This window comes from Podarcis bocagei (assembly GCF_964188305.1).
Source record: "Podarcis bocagei genome assembly, chromosome: 2".
Lineage (NCBI taxonomy): Eukaryota > Metazoa > Chordata > Lepidosauria > Squamata > Lacertidae > Podarcis > Podarcis bocagei.
Window position 1 is genome coordinate 51073379 of NC_138126.1, and position 27603 is coordinate 51100981.

General features: G+C 41.7%; 1 protein-coding gene across 1 annotated transcript in view; it reads left to right on the forward strand.

Moving 5' to 3' along the window:
- The first annotated feature begins 110 nt into the window (after positions 1-110).
- FGD3 (FYVE, RhoGEF and PH domain containing 3) overlaps positions 111-27603 on the forward strand; it is a 104524-nt gene continuing 77031 nt past the window's right edge. The window contains exon 1 of the mRNA XM_081185239.1: positions 111-309. Coding sequence (XP_081041365.1) covers positions 297-309 — 13 coding nt within the window. The 5' untranslated portion in view covers positions 111-296. The remainder of the gene's footprint in view (positions 310-27603) is intronic.

Here is a 27603-nt window from a genome sequence, read left to right on the forward strand (position 1 = left end):
GAGGCGGGCGCCTGTGTGCGGCGAGAGCCGCGGGGACCGCGGTGGCGGGCAGCCCTGTCGGGAGGCGCGCGCCGCCGCCGCCGCCGCCGCCGCCCTCCTCCTCCTCCTCCTCCTCCCGGCCGGTGCCACAGGGCGAGATGCAGGCGCCGGAAAGAAAGCGCGCGCGGGAGAGACGGCGAGCAGCTCCCCGCGTCCCCTTCTGAGGGCGCCTCCTTCGCCGTTGTGCAGCCCAGCCGTGCGCCTCAGGGCCCGTCCAAAGCTGCGGAGGCGCGTCTCCTGAGGGGCTGAAAACGGAGATGGAGCCAGAAGGTGAGCTTGGGGTGGCAGCTTTTGCTACTCGGGGAGCGAGTTGCTAAATCTCTCTCTCTCTCTCTCTTACCCCCTCTCCAGGGCTCCCTGCTTGCATGTGCTTCTCATCTCCCTGCGCCTCGGGAAAAACTTTCCGTGCAAGTTGACTTGGGACTGCCAAATCTCACTGCACGGAAGCCAGAATCCTGCATTGTTCTCTGTCTGCCCCCCTCCTTCAAGACTTTCCTCAAGGTTTGACCGAGGGGGGAGCTGGCTGTCTGGCGGCGGAATGTGCTGGAGTGAATGGGTTTTCTTTTTAAACTTCCAACATGCAAGGTTTCGCTGGAAGTGTTAATATCAGCCGACTGCCCAGACCTGCGTTTTCCTTGAAACCAGCCTGGATTGCCTGCTAATAAATCCGGCGGCCCACATTTCACTCAGTAGACGCCAAATGGTTTGTTCTGGCTCTGCCTTGGAGGGAAACACCTTGCTGAAAAATGTGGAAGGTTGAAGAAAGGGAGAGGACAGGGGTTTATATAGTTTGGCGCATGACCTCCTTTCTTGGTGTGATTAGAAAGGATTGGATTGATGTGCATCTTAATGATGATTGTACCTGTGGTTAGTTTGTTTGTGACATTTTTCAAACAACAATACTGGGAGACCCCTTCCTGATGGTTAAGAATTCAATGTTGGTTAAGACTAGTCTTGTAGTTGTCCTTCCAGTAGCAGCTTGCCACAGATACTTGGAAAGTTCTCAGTGTAGCGCATGATGGCAAGTGCCAACCCCTTTTTGCATTAGCACTTGACTGTCAGGTATACTGGTTTTGAACATGGAGCTACTCTCCATTGAGTGGTTTACTCCCTTTTGATAAATGAATTTAAGCTAGTGTCTGTCACAGTACTTTGCGGTGGCAGATTTCATTAAGCCAGATCCATTGTGTAAATAAGTGCTACCTTTTGGCTTTGTCTGTGTTGAACCTGCTGCCTCTCAGTTCCATTGGGTGATTCATTTATTTAAATCATTCTGACTCTGTTCCTCAACAGAAACGGCTTCCAGAGCAGCTTCCAGGTGAATAAAAACAAGACAGCCCCCGTTTTCAGATTCACAATTTAAAAGAGAGAGAGGCATAAAAGGAGAAAACAATGAAGAGGGAGAAGGGGAAAGCAAAATCAGGCACCAGTTGCAGAGTCCTTATAACCAGCTGGGAAGGAAACAGTTCTGGGAGAGGAGGAGCCAAAAGGAGTTGGTCTCTCAGCTTATCTGATGGAGATGATGAAATGGTTGCTAGTAGGTGACAGCTGAAGGAGAGCCAAAGGCAGCTGCTGGTGTCTCAACCGAGCCAATGGACTTGGTATTATAAAAGCCTGTGCAGTCTCACCACAGCGTTTATAATACAGTATCTCTACCTTTGTTTTAGCTAAAAAGCCCCAAATGCTTCCTAACAGTGAAGATGTTCAATATCTAGCTTATGGCTCTGGCTTTTAATGTCTAGCCCCGATTGTTTAATGTTCTGTTTTTTTGTTAGGAAGTTTGTTGTTTTAATGGATTATTTTAATTGGTTAGCCACTCTGAAAGCCTTTTCGATACAGAAAACATAGGAAGTTGTTTTATACCATTGGTCTGTATAATTCATTGATTCCTTCAGTGGTTGGTTTCAGCTGGATCTTTCCCAGCCCTATGCCTGAGGTTGAAGACTGAAGGCTTAAAGGGTGGGTTATAAATATAATAAATGTCCAGTTTGAGGTGGGACAACCAGAATAGTACATATTATAAGACATGAGTAACCAAAGCTAAGCTCAGTAAAAGAAACTCTGTATACTTATTCAGTGAAAAGTTCACCTTCTTTCTTTTCTATCACTTCATTAATTGTCTATCATCTGTTTGCTTTCTGGGACAGAGACTTCAGTGCTGTGAATAGTTCCAAACATCTTGGGTGCTGCTGCTATTTTCTTTCTTTCCCCTTACATAAAACCAACTTCTTCGTTGAGGGCCTGGATACAAGTCCAAGTTAACAACTGACTGCTGATCTAGCCTGCCAGGATCATTGTGTGGTAGATTTGGCAGACTGGAACAGCTGCTGCGCTCAATTTTTGTTCAGTGGGAATGTATACCAAGTGCATATTGCATCTTGAGACATCCCAGGAGTGCTTGAAGCTGGTTCTAAAGATTTCACCAGACCTGTGAGGTTAGGGTTACCTTTAAAGGCTTGGACATGTTATTCTCTTAGAATTGCTAAGGTAGAAACTGAACCCATTTCCTCTCTTAAGGGTGTTTGCTAGTTTCTATGTGCATAAAAGATATTATTAAAACAACAACAACAGCAATGAAAACAACTATTAACATAAAACACACAAGGACAGCCGCACAGCCAGCTTGGGGGTGTTTCGGCTATGCAACGCCCCAGATTTGCACCTGCTGTTCCTCCCCTAGTGTGTGTGTGTATAGCATATATTTGTTGCCCTTTTAGAAACCTGTTTGAGGTATTGCAGTGAATGTAATGCTATTTTAACTTTTCCTGTTCACAACCACTGGCTTACTAAGGTATCTAGCATATTTTAAAAAGAGCGAAGAAAACTGTATGAGACACATTTATAGAACATTTGAAACTGTTCATGCAAACCTCATATTTCCCACAGTTTCTATTTCTGAAATGCATGTTGAAGTTCAATGTCCAGCATATCTCTCCCACTTTCAAAAAGAAAAGAGGTGGCCAGTTCACAGTCATTGGGGCCTATCCCAGCCTCTATATAGGTCTGCACTTGTAATGTAATGTAATGGGCTTTTTTAAGGTTTGAGGATGATGTAGAACAGCTGATGGTTCCCTGTATAAGATCCAAGACGGTTGGGACAGCCTTGTATTTTGGGAACAACCTATGGGGCTTTTTTAATATAAAAAAATAAAGTGAGTAAGGGAGGGGGACATGATAGAGCTATAAAATTATGTATCATGTGGAGAATGTAGATAAAGAGAAGTCCTCCCCTCCTTCTACGATAACACTAGAACTTAGTGTCATCCAATAAAGGTGAACGTTGGAAGAATCAGGAAATACAAAAGGAAGTACTTCTTCATACACCACATAATAAAACTATGAAATTAACTACCACAAGATATAGTAAAGGCCACCAACCTCGATGGATTTAAAAGGGTTTTAGACAAATTAATGGAAGGCAGGCTATCTACAGCCACTAGCTGTGATGGCTGTGTACTTCCTGCAGTTTGGGTTGGGATGTGCTATGCCTCTGAACACCAGTAACTGGGGAGCACAAGTGGGGAAATTGCTTATGGGCTTTACATAAGGCATCTGGTTGGCCACTGAGAACAAGTTGCTGGACTATATGGACCCTGGTGGTCTGATCCATTGGGACTCCTCTTATGTTCTTATGCCACTGATGGGTAGGGCCTGAGGCAAAAAGGGGCAGAACAACACATGGAACTCTAGTGTTTGTATAGTAGATTACATCCCAGCCATGCAGAAGTCAAGGGGCTATACACACACACAGGAATACACATCTCTTCAGGCATCCATTGAAGCCGGGTCTAGAGAAAGAGGCCTATAAGTCTGCATTTGGGTCTCAGGTTACCCAATCCTGATTTACGGTAGGCTTAGAAAGTAAAAAAAAACCACCCCAACTTGGATCTGTGTTGCTTTTTTCAGTCATCAACATGGAACAGAGGAGCCAACTGGCACTTCATCCCAGGCAGGCCAATGGAGGAGGCCCTCCTGCCTTGCCACTCTCTTGGTCATTGCATTTGGGGTTCCATTGTGATTCCATCTTGTCTCCCCATTCCGTTCGACGTTTAATTAAGGCCAGTAGGTGAGAGGACAGACATAATGTTTATTGGCACCTGATACCTACTCTATCCCTCCTTCGTTTTTTCTACAGGTACTGCTACAGGTTACCTCAGGAGTTTCCAACCTGTTTAAGGCTGAGGGTCACAAACTGATTTTTGAGCAAGTGCTGTGGGCAATATTTCTTCTATTCCCTTTTCTTTGCTTTCCCCTGCATCAGCTCACACCCCACGCCATTTGAAATATGTCTGGTATCTGGGTAAAAGTCAGATTCAGTAGAATTACTCTGAGCCATGAAATCCACAAAGAAAGGGGGGCTGAGTACCCATCACTGTTTGGTTCCCATGTGCCCCACCACTGGTGTTAGAAGCTGAATACACATGACATTTGCCACAATCCATATGTATCCTGTAGAGTCTTGATAAGTACTTTTGTTTGATGTACAGTGGACCTCTGGTTACAAACTTAATTCGTTCCGGAGGTCCGTTCTTAAGCTGAAACCGTTCTTATACTGAGGTGCGCTTTTGCTAATGGGGCCTCCCACTGTGTGCGCTCCTCTGATGCACGATTTCCATTCACATCCTGAGGCAAAGTTTGCAATTAGGAGCAGCTACTTCTGGGTTAGCAGAGTTTGTAACCCGAAGTGTTCATAACTAGAAGTGTTCGTAACCAGAGGTACCACTGTATTCCTTTAAGCTACCTTCCATTCAATTTGAAAATGCAACGTGTACAGTTCAGACAGCTGTTGTACATGCACAGATAACAGCTTTTTTGAATAGGTTTTTTTTTTTTGGGGGGGAGTTGCAGGTAATGGGCAGTGGAAACATCATTGGGTGAAGACACCCCTGCTCCCTCTCTGGTGTGTACAGCAAGTGCTAATGCACTTGAAATTCATGGCGGGTGTGTGTGTGTGTGGATGTCCCCCACTGTGTTTTGAGCTAATGTGTACATAGTCAGAATGTGGGAAAGTGTGTCCCTCTTCCAACTTTGGTATTCAGCTATCTATACTTTGCAAGGGAGAAAAAGGTAACCACCCTCACCATTTCATGACCAAGGGAGCAGTGAGTGAGCAATGGTTTTCATGTGGGGAGGGTGATGATGGCAGAGACTTCATGGGTTCCAGCGGAAGACCTGACCTTAAGGGCACCACTGTGCTCGTGGAATAAAAGTTAGCAACTTCTGGGTTACCTAGTATACAGTTTTGTTGGAAGCAGGATGCAGCCGAGATGATTGAAGTTGAGAAGCTTAAGTTACGACTTATGGGATTTGAATTCTGGTTATGAACTTTTGGCTTTCTTAGATCATTCAGGGTCACAGCACTGAGGCATTTCTACATTAACTGCAGTGCTTGAATGCCGGTTTTACAGTGGCCAGACGGGCTTTTCCCCATTCCACCTGCTAAAAAGGCTGCAGCCTCTCCTTTACAAGTCAGCTGTGTAGACCACCTTTGCAACCTTAAAGTGGGACTTACACTTTAAAGACTTACATCTTTCATGACTGTTTGAGAGGTTCATTTTGTGCAGAATGTGGTGGCCATCTCCTGACAGGGTTACATACTAGCACCATATTATACTAGCGTTCCAGTTTATACCAGCTCCCCATTGTTTTCTAGGGAATAGCTGCTGATGTTTTTGAACTTCAAAGCCACGGACAACTTGTCCCTGTGTTCTTTAAGAACATATGCAGAACCTATAGGGCAATTGTTCCTTGCTCAACAAACCATTCATAGTATAGTTTAGGCTTCTAATTTTTTTTTGCAGTCTTTTGTATTGCATTGTATTCCGTTCATTTGTCCGTGTAGCAGGCATGCTGCTCCACTTTGGTGTAATTCCTAAAAAGGCAATAAAATACACAATGATAAAATACACTATAGGAAACAGTTGGTTTCCAGGAATCATAATGTAAGCACAGTTCAAGTCCCTCTTTTGGCAAAATATAACATCTTGGGGGCTAATTTTTGGGATGTTATGAGCAAACCTGCAATGTCTAAAACCCCTGATCAGAATTTCAGAATTATAAATGTGACAATCTTGCACTGTTACTAACTTTGCTGCTTGGCTTCTTTTGTCTGACAACTCTGTTTTAACATATTTCCCACGACTGTAAAGGATGGAAACGTTTTCTTTTGAAACTGATGAAATGTGAGACTCTGTTTTCAATGGAATGTAGGGATGTACCTTATATCTTAAACTGCAGCTGCACAATATTCCTGGCAAAAAAATGCTAACTTTGTATGCATAATAGGAATTCAGTTTTACAGCTATCTTCCATCTTCCATGTATAATGGCTAAAAGAAGTAATAATGTAATCACAAGAACAGCTGCTACAGTAAAGACCCAGTTCCCATTTACAGTGCACATTTTAAAAGCTAGTTACAAATCTTTGGAAGTAAAGTTTTGTAATAATATTAATAGATTAATGAAAATGGCATCACCTTAAATAGCTTGGTTGTTGCAAACTTGATTTGAGCTAGTCCACCTGATAAAGGTCTAGATGACATAAGCAACCTAAATATACCGGCCTCAATAGTCACATTACAGCCCTTTATCAACTTGTAAAGCTTATAGAAAATAAGACTGTAGTCTGAACAAGACTGTTTGGTAAATTATTTATAAATGCTGGCCCCATTAACTCAGAACTCAAATGTGAGGTTCATTGATTTCAACAACATTTACTTCAGAGTAGCTGATTAGGATCGAGTTCAAAACTGTTCTCTTGCATGCTGAAAGCTGGGGCTGGGATCTAAAGCTAAGCCAGCTTGCCATAACTCAGGGATGGGGAACAACTTTTGTTAAATTTGTATCCCAACCTTCCAGTGCTCGAAATTCCCCAGGTGCCTGGTGCATTTTGCTACTGGTGCTGGTCCAATTGCAACTAGGTAGAGATTCCTGGGTGCCAGATTGGCAGCTGACAGCTCCATCGAGCCAGCAGACTCACGCGCAACAAAAGATGCACTTCTTGTGCTTCTGTGCTTCTGTGTGAATCGTGGACCCTTTGCTGGGCATCATCACATCAAGGAAAGTAAGTGCAGGGGGAGTACAGATATACTTTGAGTGTGCTGCAGCTTTTCCACAGGCCAACCAAATGGAACTCACAGACCAAAATTTAAAAACCTCTGCCTTAGTTAATACCAATACCATTTCCATTTGCACTGTGTGTGTTTCTCCTTCTTGCATACTGGGACAAGTAAATCATTGTAAGAGCAAGCTACAGTCAAGCAGAGCAGTTGAGATCATAGAAACATAGAATTGCAGCAATGGAAGTGACCCCAAGGGTCTTCTAGTCCAACCATCTGGCAAATAGACATGCTGTTGTGGCGACTGTAACCATTTGGCACCCAGCTTATGTGCCTGAGTGTCTAAGACTGCACCCTTCCTCCCAAATGAGCCCAGAGCAGGAAAAAGCAAATGATAAAATAATAATAATAGTTAATCTTTAAAATAATTCCAACACAGCTTCAGACTGGGGAAGATCTCAACGCAGTAGCCTTGTTTAAAGAGGAAGTTCTGCAAAAAGACAGCAGACATGGCACCTGTGTAATATTCAAGGAGGGGGGGATTCCAATGGGTAGGTGCCAAAACACTAAAGGCTTGAACAGATACCCCTCCAGATGCTCCTGAACTACAGCTCCCATAATCCCTGACCATTGGCCATCCTGGCTGGGACTGATGGGAGTTGGAGTCTTGACAACTGGAGGGCTACAGGTTCCTCACTCTTGCCATAGATACTTGCCCTAATCCCACAAGAGAGAGCAGCGCATAGAAACCAGGTTTTGTGTGTGGATTGCCCTGCTAGGTTACATTTACATTTGCATGTACAGGTCAGGTGTCGTTGTGTGTGCTTTAATGTGATCTATATCCACACTCTTGTTTTATGTGCACTTCCATCCATTTAGCAATACTGATGAGAACATGCAGTATACCACGCCGTGTTGCACATGACTGTTGTTGGAGCAGAGCCAGTTTAAGGCTCTCCAGTGAAGATAATAGGCCAGTCGCATGACACAAAAGTATCTGGATTTTTAAACAAAAAGAACATTTTACATAATTACTTCATGCCTGGACTAAGAAGACAGGTAACTGCATTTTCTGCTCTGTAAATGCAGTTGAACAACTGCTCTGTCCAAGATGATTTACAGTGGATTGTGCTGCAAACCGCTTGCCAAAAGCCACATTAATAATCTTTTAAAAAGTGTTAACACCTAGTTCAGTTTTCTGTCACTTTGTTAGTTAAACTGGATTTTTGATCAGCAGTCATGGTTAACTACTGGTTTTGTTTTCATTGCATCACATTTAGTTTTAATGTGGAAACTAACATTCCGCTCAAGAGATAGCAATTTGTGTACATTGATGCTTATAGTTGCTCACCGTGTTTTCCATTATGAAAGTACTTGCATATTTTTTTAAAAAGTTCTATTACCTGATGGGGAAAATGCTTAAAATGCTACACCATGGTCATATAAAGAAGAGATAACTCATTTTCTTCTTCTTCTCCACCCTACTCTCTTGATTCATGGTCAAAGTGTTGTTTGAAAATAACATTCTAGTGGGGTTTCTGTTTGTTTGTTTGTTTGTTTACAGTCCCTTTCCTATCTAAGCAAGTAGTAGATAGGTAGCCGTGTTGGTCTGCCATAGTCAAAATAAAAAAATTCCTTCCAGTAGCACCTTAAAGACCAACTAAGTTAGTTCTTGGTATGAGCTTTCGTGTGCATGCACACTTCTTCAGATACACTGGTTACCCAAGGGTCTTAGAATTAAGAACCCTCTCCAATCCACGTATCCCACTGAATAGGCAAGAAAACTATGCAACACTTTCTCTAAGAAGCTGCTCAAACATCTGATCAGCGTTCTCTACTCTAAACAGAAGCTAATAAAGGAGGAACTCCTTGTATTAGACAACTCTATCAGGAACCACCAAGCTTGGCAAGAGTTCCAAAAGGAAAAACAAAACATTTACCACTCTCAACTGGAGCTACTGAAAAAACAGAAAAACAAGAAACTCTCCAACCTTTCCAACCTAGCAGTGTATCTGAAGAAGTGTGCATGCACACGAAAGCTCATACCAAGAACTAACTTAGTTGGTCTTTAAGGTGCTACTGGAAGGAATTTTTTTATTTTGACTATCTAAGCAAGACACTGCTGTATATTTGCATTGGCGAATGCAGACCTGAAGCCAAAACTACCACATGTAGCTGCATCTAGTGGCGACTAGAATGGTATGGCTGTGCCAGGTAGTAGCAGCAAGACTGGCTGGGTGCCTAACTTGATCTCCACCTGCTACTTTTTCCTGAGAGCTCCTTCCTGCAGTTCCCTTTCTACTAGCCAGAATGATCAGACATGCGTTCACTACCTCAACTGGGGGAAAAGGAACTTAGGAAATTGCAGGAGGAAAATAGCCAAGTAGAGGAAAGGTTAACCTCCCCCTACCCTTTTGGCTGCCGCTTCTCTGCTCTCAAATCACTCTGTGTCAGAGGTTAGCAGTAAAGAAGCACAACAGTGTAGGTCAGGGGTGGCTGACATTTACCTCCTTTTAAAAAATTATTTTATTAAAACTTGAAAGAACAAAGAAAAGACAGCATACAGAAATAAACATCAAATATCAAGCATCTTTTTTTTAAAGAAGTTAAGAATTAAAAGAAAATAGACAAAGAAGAAGTAAAAGGAGGGCCATATTGCACTGGTCATATGCTGCTGGTGGGTTTGGTTAAATATTTGTGTACACTCTCAAATGAACCACATACATACGCCAAAGCATGCACACAAGCATTGGAAAAGAAATAAGGATGTCTTCCCTAGACTCCCTCAGGTCTCATCCAGACTTGTCTTTGCCCTGCCGCTTTCCCCCAAGGAAACCTGATCTTTACCACTGAATTGGAGCAAACGTCAATCAGGTTTTCTCCAGATTGACATTTGTTTCTTGGGGAAGCAGCGTGGGGCAAGTGGAAAACTGCTCAGACCCATGCTTTCTAGGCATGGGACAAGCACAAGTCTGGATGAGCCCTTAGATGAGAATGGCATGCTTTGTTAAAGTTGTGGCACTGCATTTTACACAGTGTATAGATGTATTAATAGAGCATGGCAAGACAACCCCCTCCTGAGATCTTTGGAAAAGGGAGATACAGGGAATATACTTTTGCGTTCAGGTTTGTTTGAAAATGCATTAGGAACACAAATGCACACAAGATAGTCTTCCTGCCTATGACAACTCGGGCAGATGCTACTGAGTTCTATTGGCTTCTGTCAGACAGCACAGATTCCATGTGATGCCAAACAATGGTTTTTTTGTCATTCTCAAAAGCATTGAAATAATCAGGGATATCTCCATTGGCTTTTCCTATAGGCATTTTTTTTTTAAAGTAGTGCATTGTGAATTTGTGAAATGTTCACAAATGCAATCCTACGTATGCCTGTTCAGAAGTAATTTTCATTGAGTTCAAAGGGTTTTTAAAAATATATATATTAAAATCTCATGTAAGTAGGTACTGGATAATAGCCTCTGTTTGGGTTTTGTCAATTACATCAGTTCAGAATTATAAATAAGCTTGGATTCTGTGTGACTTGGTGCCTATATACGCAACATTTTTTTTATGGTGACTGCCAAGTTGTCAGATGGCAGCATTGTGCACATAAAGAAATGGCAGGTTCAGGTCAGAAAAAGGAAGTACCATTTCACACAGCACACAATATATTGTGATAAGCCCTGACCTGGATAGCTTTAAAAGGAAATTTTATGAAATTTCATGGAGAAAGTTCATGGAGAATATGGTAGAATCAAAGTTCTTCCTCTAGTGCTGAAGGAGGTACACCTCTGAATTGCAGTTGTTGAAAATCAGCAAGGGAGGGAGAGCTGCACTCATATACCACTTGTGGTCTTCTCATAGGCATCTGGCTGGCCATTGTGAGAGCAGAATGCTTGACCAGATTACTTCAGCAAGACTCCTTTTGCATTCCTTAAATACAGTCGTACCTCAGAAGTCGAGCTGAATCCGTTCCAGAAGTCCATTCGACTTCCAAAATGTTCAGAAACCAAGGCGTGGCTTCCAATTGGCTGCTGGAAGCTCCTGCAGCCAATCGGAAGCTGCGTAAGCTGCGTTGGATGTCCGGGTTCCAAAGAATGTTCGCAAACCGGAACACCCACTTCCGGGTTTGCGGTGTTCAGGAGCCAAAACATTCGACTCACAAGGCGTTCAACTTCCGAGGTATGACTGTATGCTCATTTAATATTTAGAAATGATATTTTATTTCATCAATATTTGTCACATCTCAGTTAACCAGTGATTCTGCTACCTTCTCACAAATGTGCATATCTACTCTGAGAGATGTCCTTGCTTAAAGCCTCTGAATCCGTTAGCCGTCATATAATAGTCAAAAATCATCTGAAAGAGGAAATTGCCTTCAGAATTTAGCCCATCAGTTGCCTGCAGAATTGCTCCACATTCTTTGTGCTAATCAAAAGGAAAATCTTTGGGCAAAATATGAGCACTAAAACAGTGATTGTAAGCTCTCAAATCACTGAGGGGAACCTCATGCAGTCATTAGACAATAGCTATTCTATCGAAGATCGTAGTGCCACGCTGTGGAATGTAGACAACAATTCATTCCTTACTTTTGGACAAAAGATAAACAAGAGTTGGTTTATTGTGAAAAGTAGGCTGGAGATATGACAGGATAAAAGCCAGCAGAATTTTATTTGTAGAATAATTTTGAGTGGTCTTAATATATAGGCAAATCCTCATTTGCACGGGGGTTGCATCCTGAGTCATTGCATGGTTCAATAGTTGGCATAAGCACCTTCCGCCCCCTCCTCCCGTTCTGCTCCCTTCTGGGGCCGAAAACAATGTGCATTTTGGCAATTGTGTGTCAGTCGGGTGCACACAAAATGGTTGCCACCTGTATACACTTGCCTGGAAGTGAGCAATATTGAACTCAATAGGAATAACTTCTGAGTACATAAATACTTTCATACATAGCTTTATTTGCATGCTGCCTTTCCATAGTTCAGACCGTGCTCAAGCTGGCTTACATGAAAAAAAATATTTAATTTCAAACATAATAGAGCACTCAGAAGTAAACAACCAATAGCCTATCGACACATTAATAATATCAAAAAATAATATCAAGAACAGCAACAGCCCTGTCCAACACAAACCTCTAAACAATACCGTATTACAATACAGTGGATTACACAGTGAGTTAAGAGTTTTGAAGAGACATTTAACATTTCTGTATGTAAGGAATGAATGGAAAAACATTCTGCTCTGCTTCAGATCTTTTACGGGTAGGAAAAAGCATTTCGTTTGATGACACAGTCTTCAAGGAATTGGAAGAGTAACCTAAAGCTGGCTAAAGGGAGCTCTATTGTAGTAAAGTATTGTTAAATATTTTAGGGCCTCATGATTTTTCTTTAATGTGAACATGAATAACTTGATACTTTCAGGCCATATTTTATTATCTTTTAAAACATTTTATTGGACTGTGATGTATTGGATATTCCTTTGATAGCTTCCGTTTAGATGGATGACTGTTCAGTTACAGAAAAAAGTATTTTTATGCCTGACTGAGGCATGAATGAATAAAGTGCTTGTGATTCTGCTGTCTCAGAGCCTTTCATACATATTGCAAAGCTGAATCATGAATGGCTTATAGTGACCTCTGGGATGTGATGCAACTGCAGTTTCATGGCACTATTTGAATCTTTACTTGCTGAATGGATGGTGTCTGTCTGATGCAGAAAAAAGCAGCCTAAAGATTAAAAACTATTAAGCTAGCCATCTGAACAAGCGGTTGTATCTTGAAACTTTCAACAGCAAATTGCATTATTATTTTGGATACATGTATAAAGATTCTGGGACACGGGTGGCGCTGTGGGTTAAACCACAGAGCCTAGGACTTGCCGATCAGAAGGGCGGTGGTTCGAATCCCCGCGACGGGGTGAGCTCCTGTTGCTTGGTCCCTGCTCCTGCCAACCTAGCAGTTCGAAAGCGCGTCAAAGTCCAAGTAGATAAATAGGTACCGCTCTGGCGGGAAGGTAAATGGCGTTTTCGTGCGCTGCTCTGGTTCGCCAGAAGCGGCTTAGTCATGCTGGCCACATGACCCGGAAGCTGTACGCCGGCTCCCTTGGCCTATAGAGCGAGATGAGTGCCGCAACCCTAGAGTCGGTCACGACTGGACCTAATGGTCAGGGGTCCCCTTACCTTTTTATAAAGATTCTAAAACACCCCCCTTCAGTTTAAGAGCATTAAGGCACTTACATCCATTCATGGGCTCAAAAGGATGAACACTGTAACGTAAAGCACCCTGGCAGTAAACACCTGTCCTGCAGTCTTACAACTCATTTGCAACGGTTTTTCATCACTAATCCTGTTCCTCTGCAGATTGGAAGAAAAGTGAAGCTGGGATCAGTGGTGCATCTCAGACTAAATGTTGATTCACACTCTTACAGCCTAACCTTCTTAGGTCTAACAGCTGGCTTTTGTGTACAGAGGCAAAGCATCTTGAACCAGAAAGTAAATCAGCAAAGTAATTCTTCAGTCATTGTCAAAAATGTCAGACCTGCTTCCGAGCTCTGCTTTGTTTGTAAATCTTCAAAGATCTAATTAATTACTTTGAAAGAGGGCCAACCTGTTGCAAAGTCCACAGTGCCCACCCAAAAATACAGGATTTGCATCCTCCGTTATGTTTTTGACCTGTGTGCCATGTCATGTTGATACAAGCACAAACCTCAGAATCTATCTGCTGCCTACCCTGTAAGAAAAAAATATTATATATCTATATAGCTATGTCAATATATCTATATATCTCAATCACACACAAACACACACACACACACACACACACACACAGACACAGCCATTAAGACAGCACAAAATATCCCCTAAATAACTCTGTTCCCATGCCTCTCCATATCTACCTAACTACAGAATTTTACTTGTACGCTGCCTTTCCACAGTTCAAACCATGCTCAAGGCGGCTTACAACATGAAAAATATATATAACTACAACATAAAAGTAGTCATGAACAATAAACAAAACATTTTAAAAATACACAACTGAACTTGATTCTAGTTTTACCTTTTTGACTATTGACTCTGCAGTTGCAATTTATTATTTATTTGTTGTGTTTATACTCCATGTTTATTCCAAGGAGCTCCAGGTGGCATGGCTAGTAAGCCTTGCGTCAGCTCTGTGAGGTAGTTGGGCTGAGAGTGAGTGAGCTTCATGGCTAAGTGGGGATTTGAATCCTGGTCTCTTAGATCCTTTGTTGTTGTTTAGTCGTTTAGTCGTGTCTGACTCTTCATGACCCCATGGACCAGAGCACACCAGGCACTCCTGTCTTCCATTGCCTCCAGCAGTTTGGTCAAACTCATGTTAGTAGCTTCCAGAACACTGTCCAACCATCTTGTCCTCTGTCGTCCCCTTCTCCTTGTGCCCTTAATCTTTCCCAGCATCGGGGTCTTTTCTAGAGAATCTTCTCTTCTCATGAGGTGACCAAAGTATTGGAGCCTCAGCTTCACGATCTGTCCTTCCAGTGAGCACTCAGGGCTGATTTCCTTAAGAATGGATAGGTTTGATCTTCTTGCATTCCATGGGACTCACAAGAATTTCCTACAGCACCATAATTCAAAAGCACCCATTCTTCAATGATCAGCCTTCTTTATGGTCCAGCTCTCACTTCCATACATCACTACTGGGAACACCATAGCTTTAATCCTAGTTACATGTGAAAGAAGGCTAGCCAGTTCTGGCCAGTTAGCCTTTGTGAAAAAAATGAGCTATGAAATCATCTTCCTAACACTGATGTTCCTGTAGCTTATCTGGCAAGGCAGGACGGTTGTGTGAAGGCATGCTGGCAGAGTCAATCTGGTGCTTTCAACTTCCCCAAAGAGTGTCCTGATCACAGAAAGTCTTAAGTGGTAAACCTCACCAGACTACAGTATAGGGGTTCATCACTATTACTATTCTTGAATCTTTCTGTATGCTGTAAGGACTACAGAAATGTACTGATCATTGCAGCATAATTTGGGATCAGAAGGTGGAGCCTGTGAAACGAAGGCACTCTGAAGACCCCTGGCAAGTTGATGATTGTAATTGGTTTGCAACCATGGTTTGTGTTAATTGTGGTTGTGTAGTATATCTGCATTATTAGCCAGTGCCAACATACTGTAACACACAGCTGTGGTCAACACTGACCATAGCTGCTGCTTCAGCTTTAGAGAAGATTCTGAAGGTGTAGTAAAATCATAGTTCAATTTGGCAAGCTAAGCTTTCCCTCTAGAGGGTGTGTATCTGTAGATGTCATTGAGGAGACCTGCTTGTCATCTAGCATGCAGAGAGGGTACAAAGGTAGAGGGCTTTTTCACTTATGTCTTGCTTGTGGGCTTCCCATAGGCATTCAGAGGAAAACTCTTCTGTTTCAGTTCTGCAAATTGGCTTGTGACAAATTTCTCTACTATTGAAAAGTAATTGATGGCTTAGATTAAGGTTTCCCATGGAGCATTAGCAATCAAGCCATGTTTTAGTCTTACTTTCAGGCTGCTATGGAAACCATTTGATTCTTGTTTCGAAAAGAAGTAAGCACAATTTTTAAAACCACAGCTTCTACTTGTAATGGAGACAAGGACTGAATTGTAATGTGTTCAGCAGTCTGCACTTTGAAGCTAGCTGTTGTTGTTGTTATGCTTACTTGTTGCTTTACGCTTTCTTGCCCTTACCGGGCAATAGAGGCAAAAGATGGTCTTTCAGGTAACCTGCCCCGGAGTTGTTTAGAGATTTACATATAAGTAGTGGGGGTCTTACAACTAGTTCAGTGGTTAATAGGCAGCCAATGCAGATCCCTTAGCACCACTATGATTTGCACCCAATAAAGTGTACCACTTACCACTGGGCCATGGCATTCTGCGCCAGCTGCAACTTCTGGACCAGCCATAAGGGAAGCCCCAAATATAGCACATTACAGCAGTCTAAACCTGAGGTTACCAACACATGTCACAGTGGCCAAATTATCCCTTCCCAGGAAAGAGTGCAGTTGGCACACCAGCCATAGCTGGTGATAGGTGCTCTTTGCCATGGAAACTGCCTCCATGAGCAAAGATGGAACAAAGAAGCAACCCTCCTTCTATAATCCTGCGATGCTTGCTTGCTTGCTCATTTATTTATTTATTTCCCTAAGGTTCCAGGGCAGGCTACAGCGTTAAAACACAATATGAAAAACATCTTAAAACAACTTACCATCATAAAAATAGGATGGGTACTAATACATATATATATTTATGTTATGTTAATGCATCCCACTGAAAGTTTATGCAAGTCTTCGTATCACAAAAGGTTACTTTGGAGATCAGGGTCTTATTGTTCATTCTTGGCTACGTTGTTGCAACTTCTAAGTTTAGAATGTAGGAATTCTTCATATGGTGGCCATACACCATGCCAAATCAGTTGATGAAGTTCATCATGTGAGCAGCAGTAACTCTAAACAAACGTGCCTCGTCGTGTTACATGACTCCACTTACTTGCTGTTACTTAAATCAGTCATCAGGACCCAGCTAACACACGATTGATGGATAATAGTATAGCATGACTCTGATGGACCAAGCCACCTGTTCTATCTGTAGTCCAGAATATGCCAGCAGAAAGTATACAAAATTGTTTTTATTTTGAGATGTGGCTAGCAAAGTAACTTAAACTTACTAGGGACTCATGCGGGGGGGAAAACTTACGTTAAAATATGGGTGTATTTTGTTAATTAATGCTTTTAGATTTAATATTTTTTCTTGTACATTACTTCAGTCCTCTAACTTTCCAATTTTGTTTTCATGAAGAGAGATGTTGAAATTGTTACTGAAAACCACACTGTATTTTAAAGGCACTGTACAAAACTGGAAACTTGGGAACTAGGAAACCATATGAGGAATGAGAACACCTGTAAAAATATTCAGGAAAACAACAATGGCATTTGGAATTCTGCACCTCTTAATATTCAGCCCTCCCCCCCCAAAAGGGCTTCCAGATCTTTACAGACAAGTAAGACAATTAGAGTAAGAACAGTTCCCCTTGAATTGGAGGTAGATCACATTGAAGTTAGCGGGACTTAGTTCTGAGCAAAAATGCACAGTATTGCACTGTACTGTAATGAGTTAGTATTTTTTAAAGGTACAAATCTTGCTCCAATAAGTGACAATACAACATCTTCTGAATAATTAATTCTGGACATAGCATTGGTGTAGAATTCTGAAAATTCCAGGAGCCTAACTCATATTTAGACTGTTATGTACATAATAATAAATATGGTGAAATTGGTATAGTAAACTTTTTTCTTTTTTTCAAGTACATTGACACAGTGCCTCACTCAGATTTATATTTTGCTTAGATTATTTGCTAATAATATTTGCTAATATTATTCTTAAAGGCAGGAAAACAATATGCACTCCCATTGGTTTAAGCAAAATAGTCACAGAGTTATGCTGTTCTTTCATTGTTTTACCATGCTGGGTATGAAAGGAGTTTTCCTATAGTGCTAATTGTTCGTTTTGCTTTCTCTCCCTCCCTCCCTCCCTGTCCCATATCTTGCTCAGCTTGTTTTGCTGGGCCAGACAGCAAGGAGAGGTCACACTTAAATAGATTAGCAGAGGACACAGAGAGATAAAACCTTGCCTGAACTATTGGAATAGACAATACTTTCCATGATGTGCTTGTTAAATGGATTGAGAAACAGTGAAAGGGTGTCTTAATACAGCAGCATATTAACCTGGCATAGATCCCCTTTGATCTCTCTGTTGCAATAATTCAGCACTGGGATGCTAAAATAAATTTGTTGAGAGTAATGTACATAATTAAGAACAAGAATGATAGAAATATAAGGAATTATAGACATAGGGCATATTTGTAAAATAAAGGTCTTGCCAATCTACCGCAGTAGTACTGAAACCTGTGCCTGGCTAAGGAAGGATGGGGAAGTGATATTTGTATCACTATGCTAATCAGTGGAGGGAGGTGGGATAGAGTATCCTAGAACAGGAGTTCTCAAACTGTGATCAGTCAACTTCATTCAAGTGGTCCATGTGGCATGTCTGTGGATTTGTGATTGCAGATGGGAGAGGACACATCCATCACACTTAATATTGATATTGATTTTAATTGATTTTTTATTTCTTCTTTTATTTTTTGTATTGTATTGTATCATGATGTGAATTCTATGGAATTACAGTTCAAGTGGTCCATGGGAAAAAGTTTGGGAACATTGCCCTCGACTTTACCTGATCCAGGGTTTCCCTTGCCTTTCTTCCAACATGGGAGAGTTGGCAGGTTAGCCCAAATCATTTTGTGGTTAAAGATGGTGAGATGGATATTTGACTGTGCTAATGTAGCTGACAAGACTGTCTGTGTAGCTCCAGACAAAAGTTCATTCTGTTTGTTCTTAAGATACCTTAAAATGAGATATGGAGTGCAATTGATAAGACCATTGTAGTCTTTCAAGATCTTGTTTAATAACACTAAATTTACATTCAGTTTCGCAGTACTGTATTGTTTTTCAATGCACAGGTTAACTTTTCTAGAGGAGAGTGCTCTCCGCCTAAAGCACTGGGTTCATATTTTGGGAAAATGTGATTATTGTGCAGCAAGGAGATACTGGCAACAAACAATTTGAACATGTCTATCAGCTTTGACAAGTGTAATTCATTAGAGAGATAGAGACAGAGAGTAGAGTACTCTTTTGTGAAGTTGTACACTTTGAATCCAAGCTTACAGAACTAGTTTGAAATGCTAGCTACAATATAGAGTTCTGTGCTCATGGGGGCTTCCTGTTCTTCTCTATGAAAAGGAAAACTTCATTGTACTCATTTGGAAACTTCTTTCTTTCAGAAGTGCCATTTAAATTCTTTAAAAAATTAATAAATGGTGATATGGTGCAAAAGCTTATACAAACGTAAAGTGGTGTGAGCGTCATGTAAAAGAGTGTACAGTGGTACGTCAGGTTACATACGCTTCAGGTTATAGACTCCACTAACCCAGAAATAATGCTTCAGGTTAAGAACTTTGCTTCAGGATGAGAACAGAAATTGTGCTCCGGCGGCGCAGCGGCAGCAGGAGGCCCCATTAGCTAAAGTGGTGCTTCAGGTTAAGAACAGTTTCAGGTTAAGTACGGAACTCCGGAACGAATTAAGTACTTAACCTGAGGTACCACTGTAGTTGACTGGTGACATTTCTTAAAGCACTCAATATGAATACTTAAAGTCCTTTGGAATTTAAAGGTAAAGGTAAAGAACCCCTGACAGTTAAGTTCAGTTGTGAATGACTCTAGGGTTGTGGTGCTCATCTCGCTTTACTGGCCGAGGGAGCTGACGTTTGTCCGCAGAAAGTTTTTCTGGGTCATGTGGCCAGCATGACTAAGCCGCTTTTGGCAAAACCAGAGCAGTGCACAGAAACGCCGTTTACCTTCCCACCAGAGCGGTACCTGCTTATCTACTTGCACTTTGACGTGCTTTCAAACTGCTAGGTTGGCAGGAGCTGGGACCGAGCAATGGCAGCTCACCGCGTTGCGGGGATTCGAACCACCAACCTTCCGATCGGCAAGCCCTAGGCTCAGTGGTTTATACCTTAAATTTAGAACTTAAGTGATGTTAAAAACCACGTCTGTGGTTCTTCCAAAAAACTTGTCATGGCCTTGATTATTAAAAGCTTTGTATTGCTATGCTTTTATAAGGACATAGAAGAGTTAACATTTTTTTCTTCAACCAACACAGTGGTACCATTAGGAAAAACAGAGTAGTACAGCCTGTTTTTCAGTTCTTTTTTCCACTTGTTCTTTAATTATAGGCTTGATATGGACCCTACAGTTTAGAGGGCATAGTAGGGTGTTTTTTTTAAAGAGGAAGTGATAAAGAGTTGTGCTTTCTATCAGGCTACACACCCCACTGTTCCACTTGGAAAAAAAGTCAGTTGAGAACTTCAAACAAATGAACAACAACAACAAAATCCTCATTTTGAGAGAAGATCATGGGTTCCCTGTTCCGCAGAGCTAAGTTAATAAGAGAATGCAGTTTTGCTAATGAATAACAGTGCCGAGTCTGGAAGAGCTGATGTTCAACAGCATGGAAATGTAACTTAGTTTTTGTTCACAAGAGGCTGTTCCTGGAGAGCTGCAGCTGTGACATGTATCCCTTCAACCCGGATTGCAGATAGCATGCTTTTACTTTGCGACAGCTGATCCAAAGGACTCTGGCTGGTAAGATTGTGGTGGGAAGAGGGCTTGAGGAGGGGGGTGTAATGGCTGTGTGCTAAAGGGATAGAAGAATTCCTGTTTTACTTTACCGCTTTGCAGTGCTGCTATTACATCAGGCTCAGTTTTGAAACCCTAAACCCCTCTGCACTTGCTAGTCCTCTTTGCTGCAGTCTTTCAGGGAGCCCAGGTGGTAGTGAGGTTTGCTTTGGCTCCTGCAGTGGTTAGGTCAGCCTGCTAGATGAAAAAAAACCAACCCGTGCCTGTCCTCTTCAATAATCATCTTCTGCCAGCTGGTGCTCTGCAGGAAATTCCAAATTGTTAATTTTGTTAGGGATATTTGTTTTCCACACTGCCAGTTTGACTTACTCCAGGGCTGGCGAACATTGCCCTAGGCACTGTGACAGCCAAGGAAATCCTAGAAGAGAATTAAGACATCAAAAAGAAAAAAGAAAAAAAGCACGTAGAGATTGAGAACAGAGAAGCAGTTCTTTTAAAATGTGCTGTCTAGATTTCATCTTGTATTAATCAGCCTTCCTTTAAACAAAAAAGAAAAAAACCTTGCTTGAAGACCATGCATTTCTCATGTCAGCTGAGAAGGGATTTGTATTATGGTGGTGAATGTCTATACAAATCTTCTTTAAACTGCTGGCATGTGTGTTGATCCTTAAACACTGCTTCTAAAGTCTCTACCTCATACTGGAACTGCTTCTTTTAAAGCTGGTTATGGGAGAATGGAGGGCTTCTTTTCATCTTACATTCCTCCCCTGCCACAAGAGAAGGTGGCAGCCTTAAGAGACCGCATTTGAACACCTTGAGAACTTCTGGGTCATGCCACCTTAGCTGATATTAGCGGTCAGGAAATATTAGATGATTTGTGCTGGTTGGGTCTCTATGGACTAGGTACAGCAAGGCAGGTGACTTTCAACCTCTTTTTAGTGGCTCCCCTGCCAGGAAACCCATGCATGTTGCTGCAGATTTAGGACACACACTCTGTTCACATGGGCCAGGCCTCAGTATTGTATTACATGAACTGACAGTGTGCCTGAGAGCACTCTCAGTACTGCATCTTCTTACATATTTCAGCTGCATCTTAACAAAGGAAAGACTGGTATTGATAGACGATCCTGTCCTTCCTCCAAGAGCTCAGGATGACGCATGTGGCTCTCCTCACGCCAATTTTGTCCTCACGCCAACTGTGTGAGGGGGATATGGCTCAGAGTTGGAATGGGTGGCCTTAGGTGAGCGTCGTGGCTGAGAGGGAATTTGAACCCCGGGGTTCCTTGTGCTAATCCAACACGTTTTCAGCTATACCTCACTGGTTCTAAAATTAGTTAGCGTTGGTCATTTAATAACTGTATGGATTTGAGGGAATTGCGGGGGAAGGGGGATCATTTCTTCTGGGAAGATTATCAGGCGTTACTGCTAAGCTTCTGAGGCACCAAGGCTTCCCTGAAATTGCCATTTAAAAACCATAGACTTGAGCTAAGTTCAGAAGCACTATTTTCTGTACAGTGGTATCTCGGGTTAAGAACTTATTTCGTTTTAGAGGTCCGTTCTTAACCTGAAACTGTTCTTAACCTGAGGTACCACTTTAGCTAATGGGGCCTCCCGCTGCTGCCACGCGATTTCTGTTCTCAATCTGAAGCAAAGTTCTTAACCTGAGGTACTATTTCTGGGTTAGAGTCTGTAACCTTAAGCGTCTGTAACCTGAAGTACCACTGTATTCCTAGTTGCAGCCATTTTGAGAAATCCACTACAGTTAAGCCTATGCTGAAAACAACAGGGTTGGATCACAGACAGCTTAGGTTTGCAAACAACTTTTGGTTCAGTTGGTGTCACATTTGAAGAAAGGAAATGCTCCTGATTAACTGGCTATGGCAGATGGAGAAGGATGGAGTGGCATTACACTAGCATTACACTCTTAAAGGGCTCAGCCTTTGTTTTACGGGGCAGGAGAAATAAAAACATTTTGAGAATAAGTTCAAAAACTGTTTGGGACATGGGTATCTGTGTTGCTCATCACCAGTGATACCATAGGCTTCAACCAATAGTCTGTGATAATTACGTCACATGTGGTAACAACCAAACTAATAGTGCTCATAGGTTTGGTGGGAACTTTGATTTAGTGAGCAGTCATGATTTATCGTTTGATGGAGGCTGAACCTGAGAAGAAAATTTGGGGTAGGAATTTGAGATTGTGCTATGGCAGTCGTATCATCAGCTCAAGCATTTTAGGTTGGTAGATGGAACAATAACCCCTCTCCTCCCTCTGCATGCTGTTCTGAGGTTTTCCCGACATCCCCCCAGCCAATCTTGGGAGGCCTGCAGGGGGAGGACAGTGGGGAAGCCCTGTTACCTTAGTGGAAATCATTGTGTGGACTTCTGCCAACAGGACTTGTTAGTTGAACCCCTCCCTTTGTCAAGCAACTGAACGATCACCAAGATCCCTTGAATTTCTGAATAGTAAATAACAGTAAGATATTTGTTTTCATATAACAACTTGTTGTTGATTTCAATTTTATGAATGATTTCTTCCTTGGTTTTCTATCTGTGGACACACAAAAGTGGCTTATGGTTTTTTAAAATAAAGTTAAACTTGAAACATAATGTACAACAATGGCTTTCCAAAAACTTCCCACTGAAGTGACATTTGGGGCATGGTCTCTATCTGTTAAAACTTTTCAAAGATGTCATAGGGAGACTTTATAAGTTATATTTTAGCTGTTAAAGTTTGAAATTAACATGTACAAATGCAATGTCTGAATCCAACAAATAGATGTATTTCACTTACCATGTCGCTGGGACTTTCCCCAGTTGCTTATACTCTTGATACTTGATAGAGAACACACGTTTCCCATTGCTTAATGTGAAAAGTAGCCCATAGAGAGTGAAGAGGCAACTAGTATGCAAGTAAATTTTCTGAAGTAGTTTCACATAATTTCCTTGGTCTGAATAGGCTACGGTGGAATCTACATATAAATAAAAAACGCTGCGAAAATGCTTTTTATTTATTTTTTAAAAAAATACATTGAATTTTGCATAGCTCACTTTCGCCATCGAGTGTAGCATTTGTATACTGCACTTTAAAACACATTTAAAATGTTTTATTTGTAGTTGTATGGCTGAGTCCTATGACTACCAACCAAAATGACTTATACCATGTTTAGATATTTGCCATCTTCATAAAGAAGGACATTGCACAATCCATATGTCATAATAGTGCCTGGAAATTTTGAAAGTAGACAGCTTTAGGCCATGAAGTTGTCTTCTTCTGCAACATCTACTTCAATGCCTTCCATATGGCTCCCTTAATAAATTCTTGTTGGTTTCTGTCAAATACTTGTTTCAAATGGTGAAAATTACTACTTTTTCATTGATGTGGGATATCTAGTCTTTACTGCTATATGTTGTTAGGGAACATTGATTCAATTATCCCAATTTAATATTTATATGCACTTAATTTAATTTGTGGCTAAACTTTTGTGGGGCTAAACGGTTTTGGAGACCACCCTTGTTTCACATACTAGCACCTCAGTGAAAAGGATAGCTAGATTGTATGTGTATCAGCCAGAAATTTCAGTGTCCAAAGTGGACATTGACAATATAATACCAGATACAAATTAGAATTACAAACAAGTTAATAGCTCATTGCTACCAAAGGTAGGATTTTAAGAATCTATACTCTGTTTCCATCCATATAGTTTATGCTTAGAATTCAGTCCAAAGAATGTTCATATACCATTATTAGTGGTATAGTTTTTTCAGATTTTTTTGCATGCTACCACATGACATCGTCTTTATTCAGCTAGTATTCTGGATTAATGTACCCCCTAAAATGCATTTTCTTCTACCACAAAAAAATCTGCCTTGGGCATCTACTGTGTATGGAGTTGTCTAACAATGAGTGCAGATAGATTTGCTCTTAACTGTAACTAAGAGCCCAAGAGCAGTCTGAGCAATTGCATGTCTCCTTCCTACTTCATGCAAAATCTGTCACTGCAATTAAACACACACAATTTAGCGGTAACATTAAAATTGTTTTGAGTTAGACTTAGATCTATCAGGCTATAGGTGAAAACTGTATCCCAATAAAGTTATTGGTGACATTCCTATCAATTTTAAAGGTTCGGGACTATGCCTGGTCAATAATAGAACTATGCTGCCAAAAAACGATTTCTGCAATGCAATTCTGCATCAATCCACCAGATGACACTTGATGATTAAGGTTGAAAAAAATTAATAAATTTCCGCTGACAATTGGATTCCTCCTCCCCATACATTTTCCAAGTTGCCTTTGCGATTTTAAACATGTGTGTTACAAAATGGAGATGTTTCGCATTTTGATCTTTCACTGTACGCCACTAATTTAGAAAAAGAGAATCTGTTACGTGTTTACTGCTGTTTAATTGGAAGGCTTAGTGATGGAAGCTGAACATTGCTCGGATATCTTTCTTATAATTGGTAATGAATGAGTTGCATGTGGGAGGAAGAACATGAAGTTACTAGCACTGCCGACCGAGGCAGATGGAGCAAGCCAAGTTGCTAGCTTACCTCTTTCAAGACTTTTCAGTCAAGCATTAGCATCCCTCATGTTGCATGGTATATGAGTTTTGTCATGCTGGGCTTTGCCTTTTCTCTTCTGACATTGAGCATAGGAGCATAGGAATCTGCCTTATACTGAGTCCTGCCATTGTTCCATCTAGCTCAGAATTGTCTGCACTAACTGGCAATGGCTCTCCAAGATTGCAGACAGGGAATCTTCCCTAGTCCCACCTGGAGACAGCGGCCGTAGCTAGCCGCTTGGGTGCCCAGGGTGGTGTGCGTGCTCTGCACCTGGGGGCAGGACAAGCTAACCATGGGGCGGGGCGAGATAGGGCAGGGCGCACTGCGCGGAGCCTCCTAGGAGTCCACTCTCCAGCTCCCCCTCAGCTGTAGGGCAGCTGAGGGAGAGGCAGTGGACAGACGCAAGTCCCACACTGCTATTTTGGGCAGTGCGGAGCCTGCAGGCCCCGTGGTGAGTGCCGCCCCCCGCGGTGTGGCGCCCAGTGTGCCCCGCCTCCCCTTGGCCATGCCTCTACCTGGATTGGACCCAGGACCTTTTGCATGCAAAGCAGATGCTGTCCTACTGAGCTCTGGCCCTTCCCTTGTCTAGTCCTATTGTCTATCTCCACAACCAGTATGTTGCTGGAACCATCTGAATGTGGATGGTGCTCTTGTAGCCTTCGTGGCAGTAGTCACCTAAATTGATTCAGTTATGATACTTATTTTCAAGCTTTGGTGCTTGTCGCTGTTGCAACATGTACTGGTAATGAATTTATGTAATGTGCTGAAGAACTTTTTACTTTGTGCTTTTTCACATCCTTAATATACTTCTTTTGCGTTGAACTAAAATTGGAACTTCGAAAAAAAATTTTTGGTGTGTTTTAGACATCTAGCTGTTGCATCGACCAGTTATATACATACGGAAGCATGTTGCCCTCTAGTGGTTTGTTCAACAATGAAATGTTATCTAGCATAACTTTTTCAGCTAAAGATTTATTGTAACTGTGGGACCTTGTCATAGACACAGCAGTCCTGGTATTTATTTCCATGCAGGCCACTGAAAATTTAGCAGGCCCCTATGATTTATAAACAGTTTTGTGCTCCTGTTCCAAGCTCTTTTAGAGCTGCAGTAGCAGTGTTAAGAAATCCATATTGCAAAGCCCCCTTTCCTTCCAGAAACACACAATTTGTCACAATCATCCTATAGAACTGAAAATGTTTTGGGGTAAATAAAGGCATGTAAAGGATGGTGTTGTCATTTTTTTCTTCTTGTAAAAAGAGGCTATTGCCTTGAATTTTCCTTGTCCCATTTTCCTGGCTCATCAAAGATTGATGAAAGTTCTCTCCCTGCCCCCCTTAACCTCATGCTTGCAGTGTTCATAAATTACATAGCAAACCAGGCAGTTCAGTCTGATCTCTAGTGGATTTGCACAAAACGTGCCTATCCTCCTTTTCCTGCTTTCATGTTTCAAACTCTACTTATCCTACTTTCTTGCAGTTCATTCACCCAATACTAAGTGGACTTTCTAAAGAAAACATTTTAAAGTTTAATGCACAATGCTCCTTTCATTGGCACTTTAATGTTTGCTTCTTTTTTATTTTTAGCAACCATTATTTATAGAGATCACAGAGTATACAAAATGCTTCATATACACGCTCTCTGTAATCCTTACGGTATGAAGAGTGCCTATATTATTTTCCCCATAATATCCTGAAGAGAATATGGTTTGTATCCTATTGTGTTTCTGGCAGAGGAAAAATTTAAATGGAGGAGTTGTCAGGTCTTGCTTTTAGCCAGCTTTCATTCATTCATTCTACAAATCGTCTTGCCAGTGGCCTGCACAGTATGGCTACCCTGGGTGCCCACACTTTAATTAAAGCTCAGGAGAGGACATAATTACCGTATTTTTTGCACCATAACACTCACTTTTTTCCTCCTAGAAAGTAAGGGGAAATGTCTGTGCGTGTTATGGAGGGAATGCCTATGGGTGGCATGCCTACGGATTTTCCTCCTCTAAAAACTACGTGCGTGTTATGGTCGGGTGCGTGTTATAGAGCGAAAAATACGGTAAGTACTTCCTCAGCATGAGCAGCCAGGGAGGCTTCATAGTGCTGGGGAAATGTTTGCTAGAAAGAGAAATTCATACACCACCCTTGACAACTTCTTAACGATATGTTAAGATCAAAATGTTGTACCCACTGGAATTCTCAAGAAATTCTAAAGTGCCCCGAGAATGAAGCAGCAAAAAAGGAGGCCTATTTTGCAGTGGAAGACAACTTTCTGGAAATACGAAGGCAGATTTTTGGCACAGCACTAAATGCTGTGATCCTAGAATTGCAAGTCTGGGAAAAGAGCCAATGGATTATTTTGTCTTAATTCCCCACTCTGAAGCAGGGCTTCTAAATGCCTGAAGCATCCCTGTTTAGAAGTGTTGTGAGCTCACTGCTGCTTCTAGATTGTATTTGAAAGCAGCCCCACTAAAGCACATCTTAGTATCACAGCCTGGAAGTTAACAGAGCATGGATAAGTGAAGTTGGTGCTCACTTCCATCATTCAACATGGCTCACACAAAGCCAGTGTTATAAAATCAGCAACACCAATAGAAAGCAAAGCAACAACAGCAAAAACAGTGAAATGCCGATCAAATCCTATGTGAAACAAATTGGTTTTATGCACCTCTAGAACGTGATGAAGGAAGAGCAAGTTTTATTTTTTCTAGGGAGCTTGTTCTAAAGCTTCAGGGTCATGAGCCTTATTTCCTG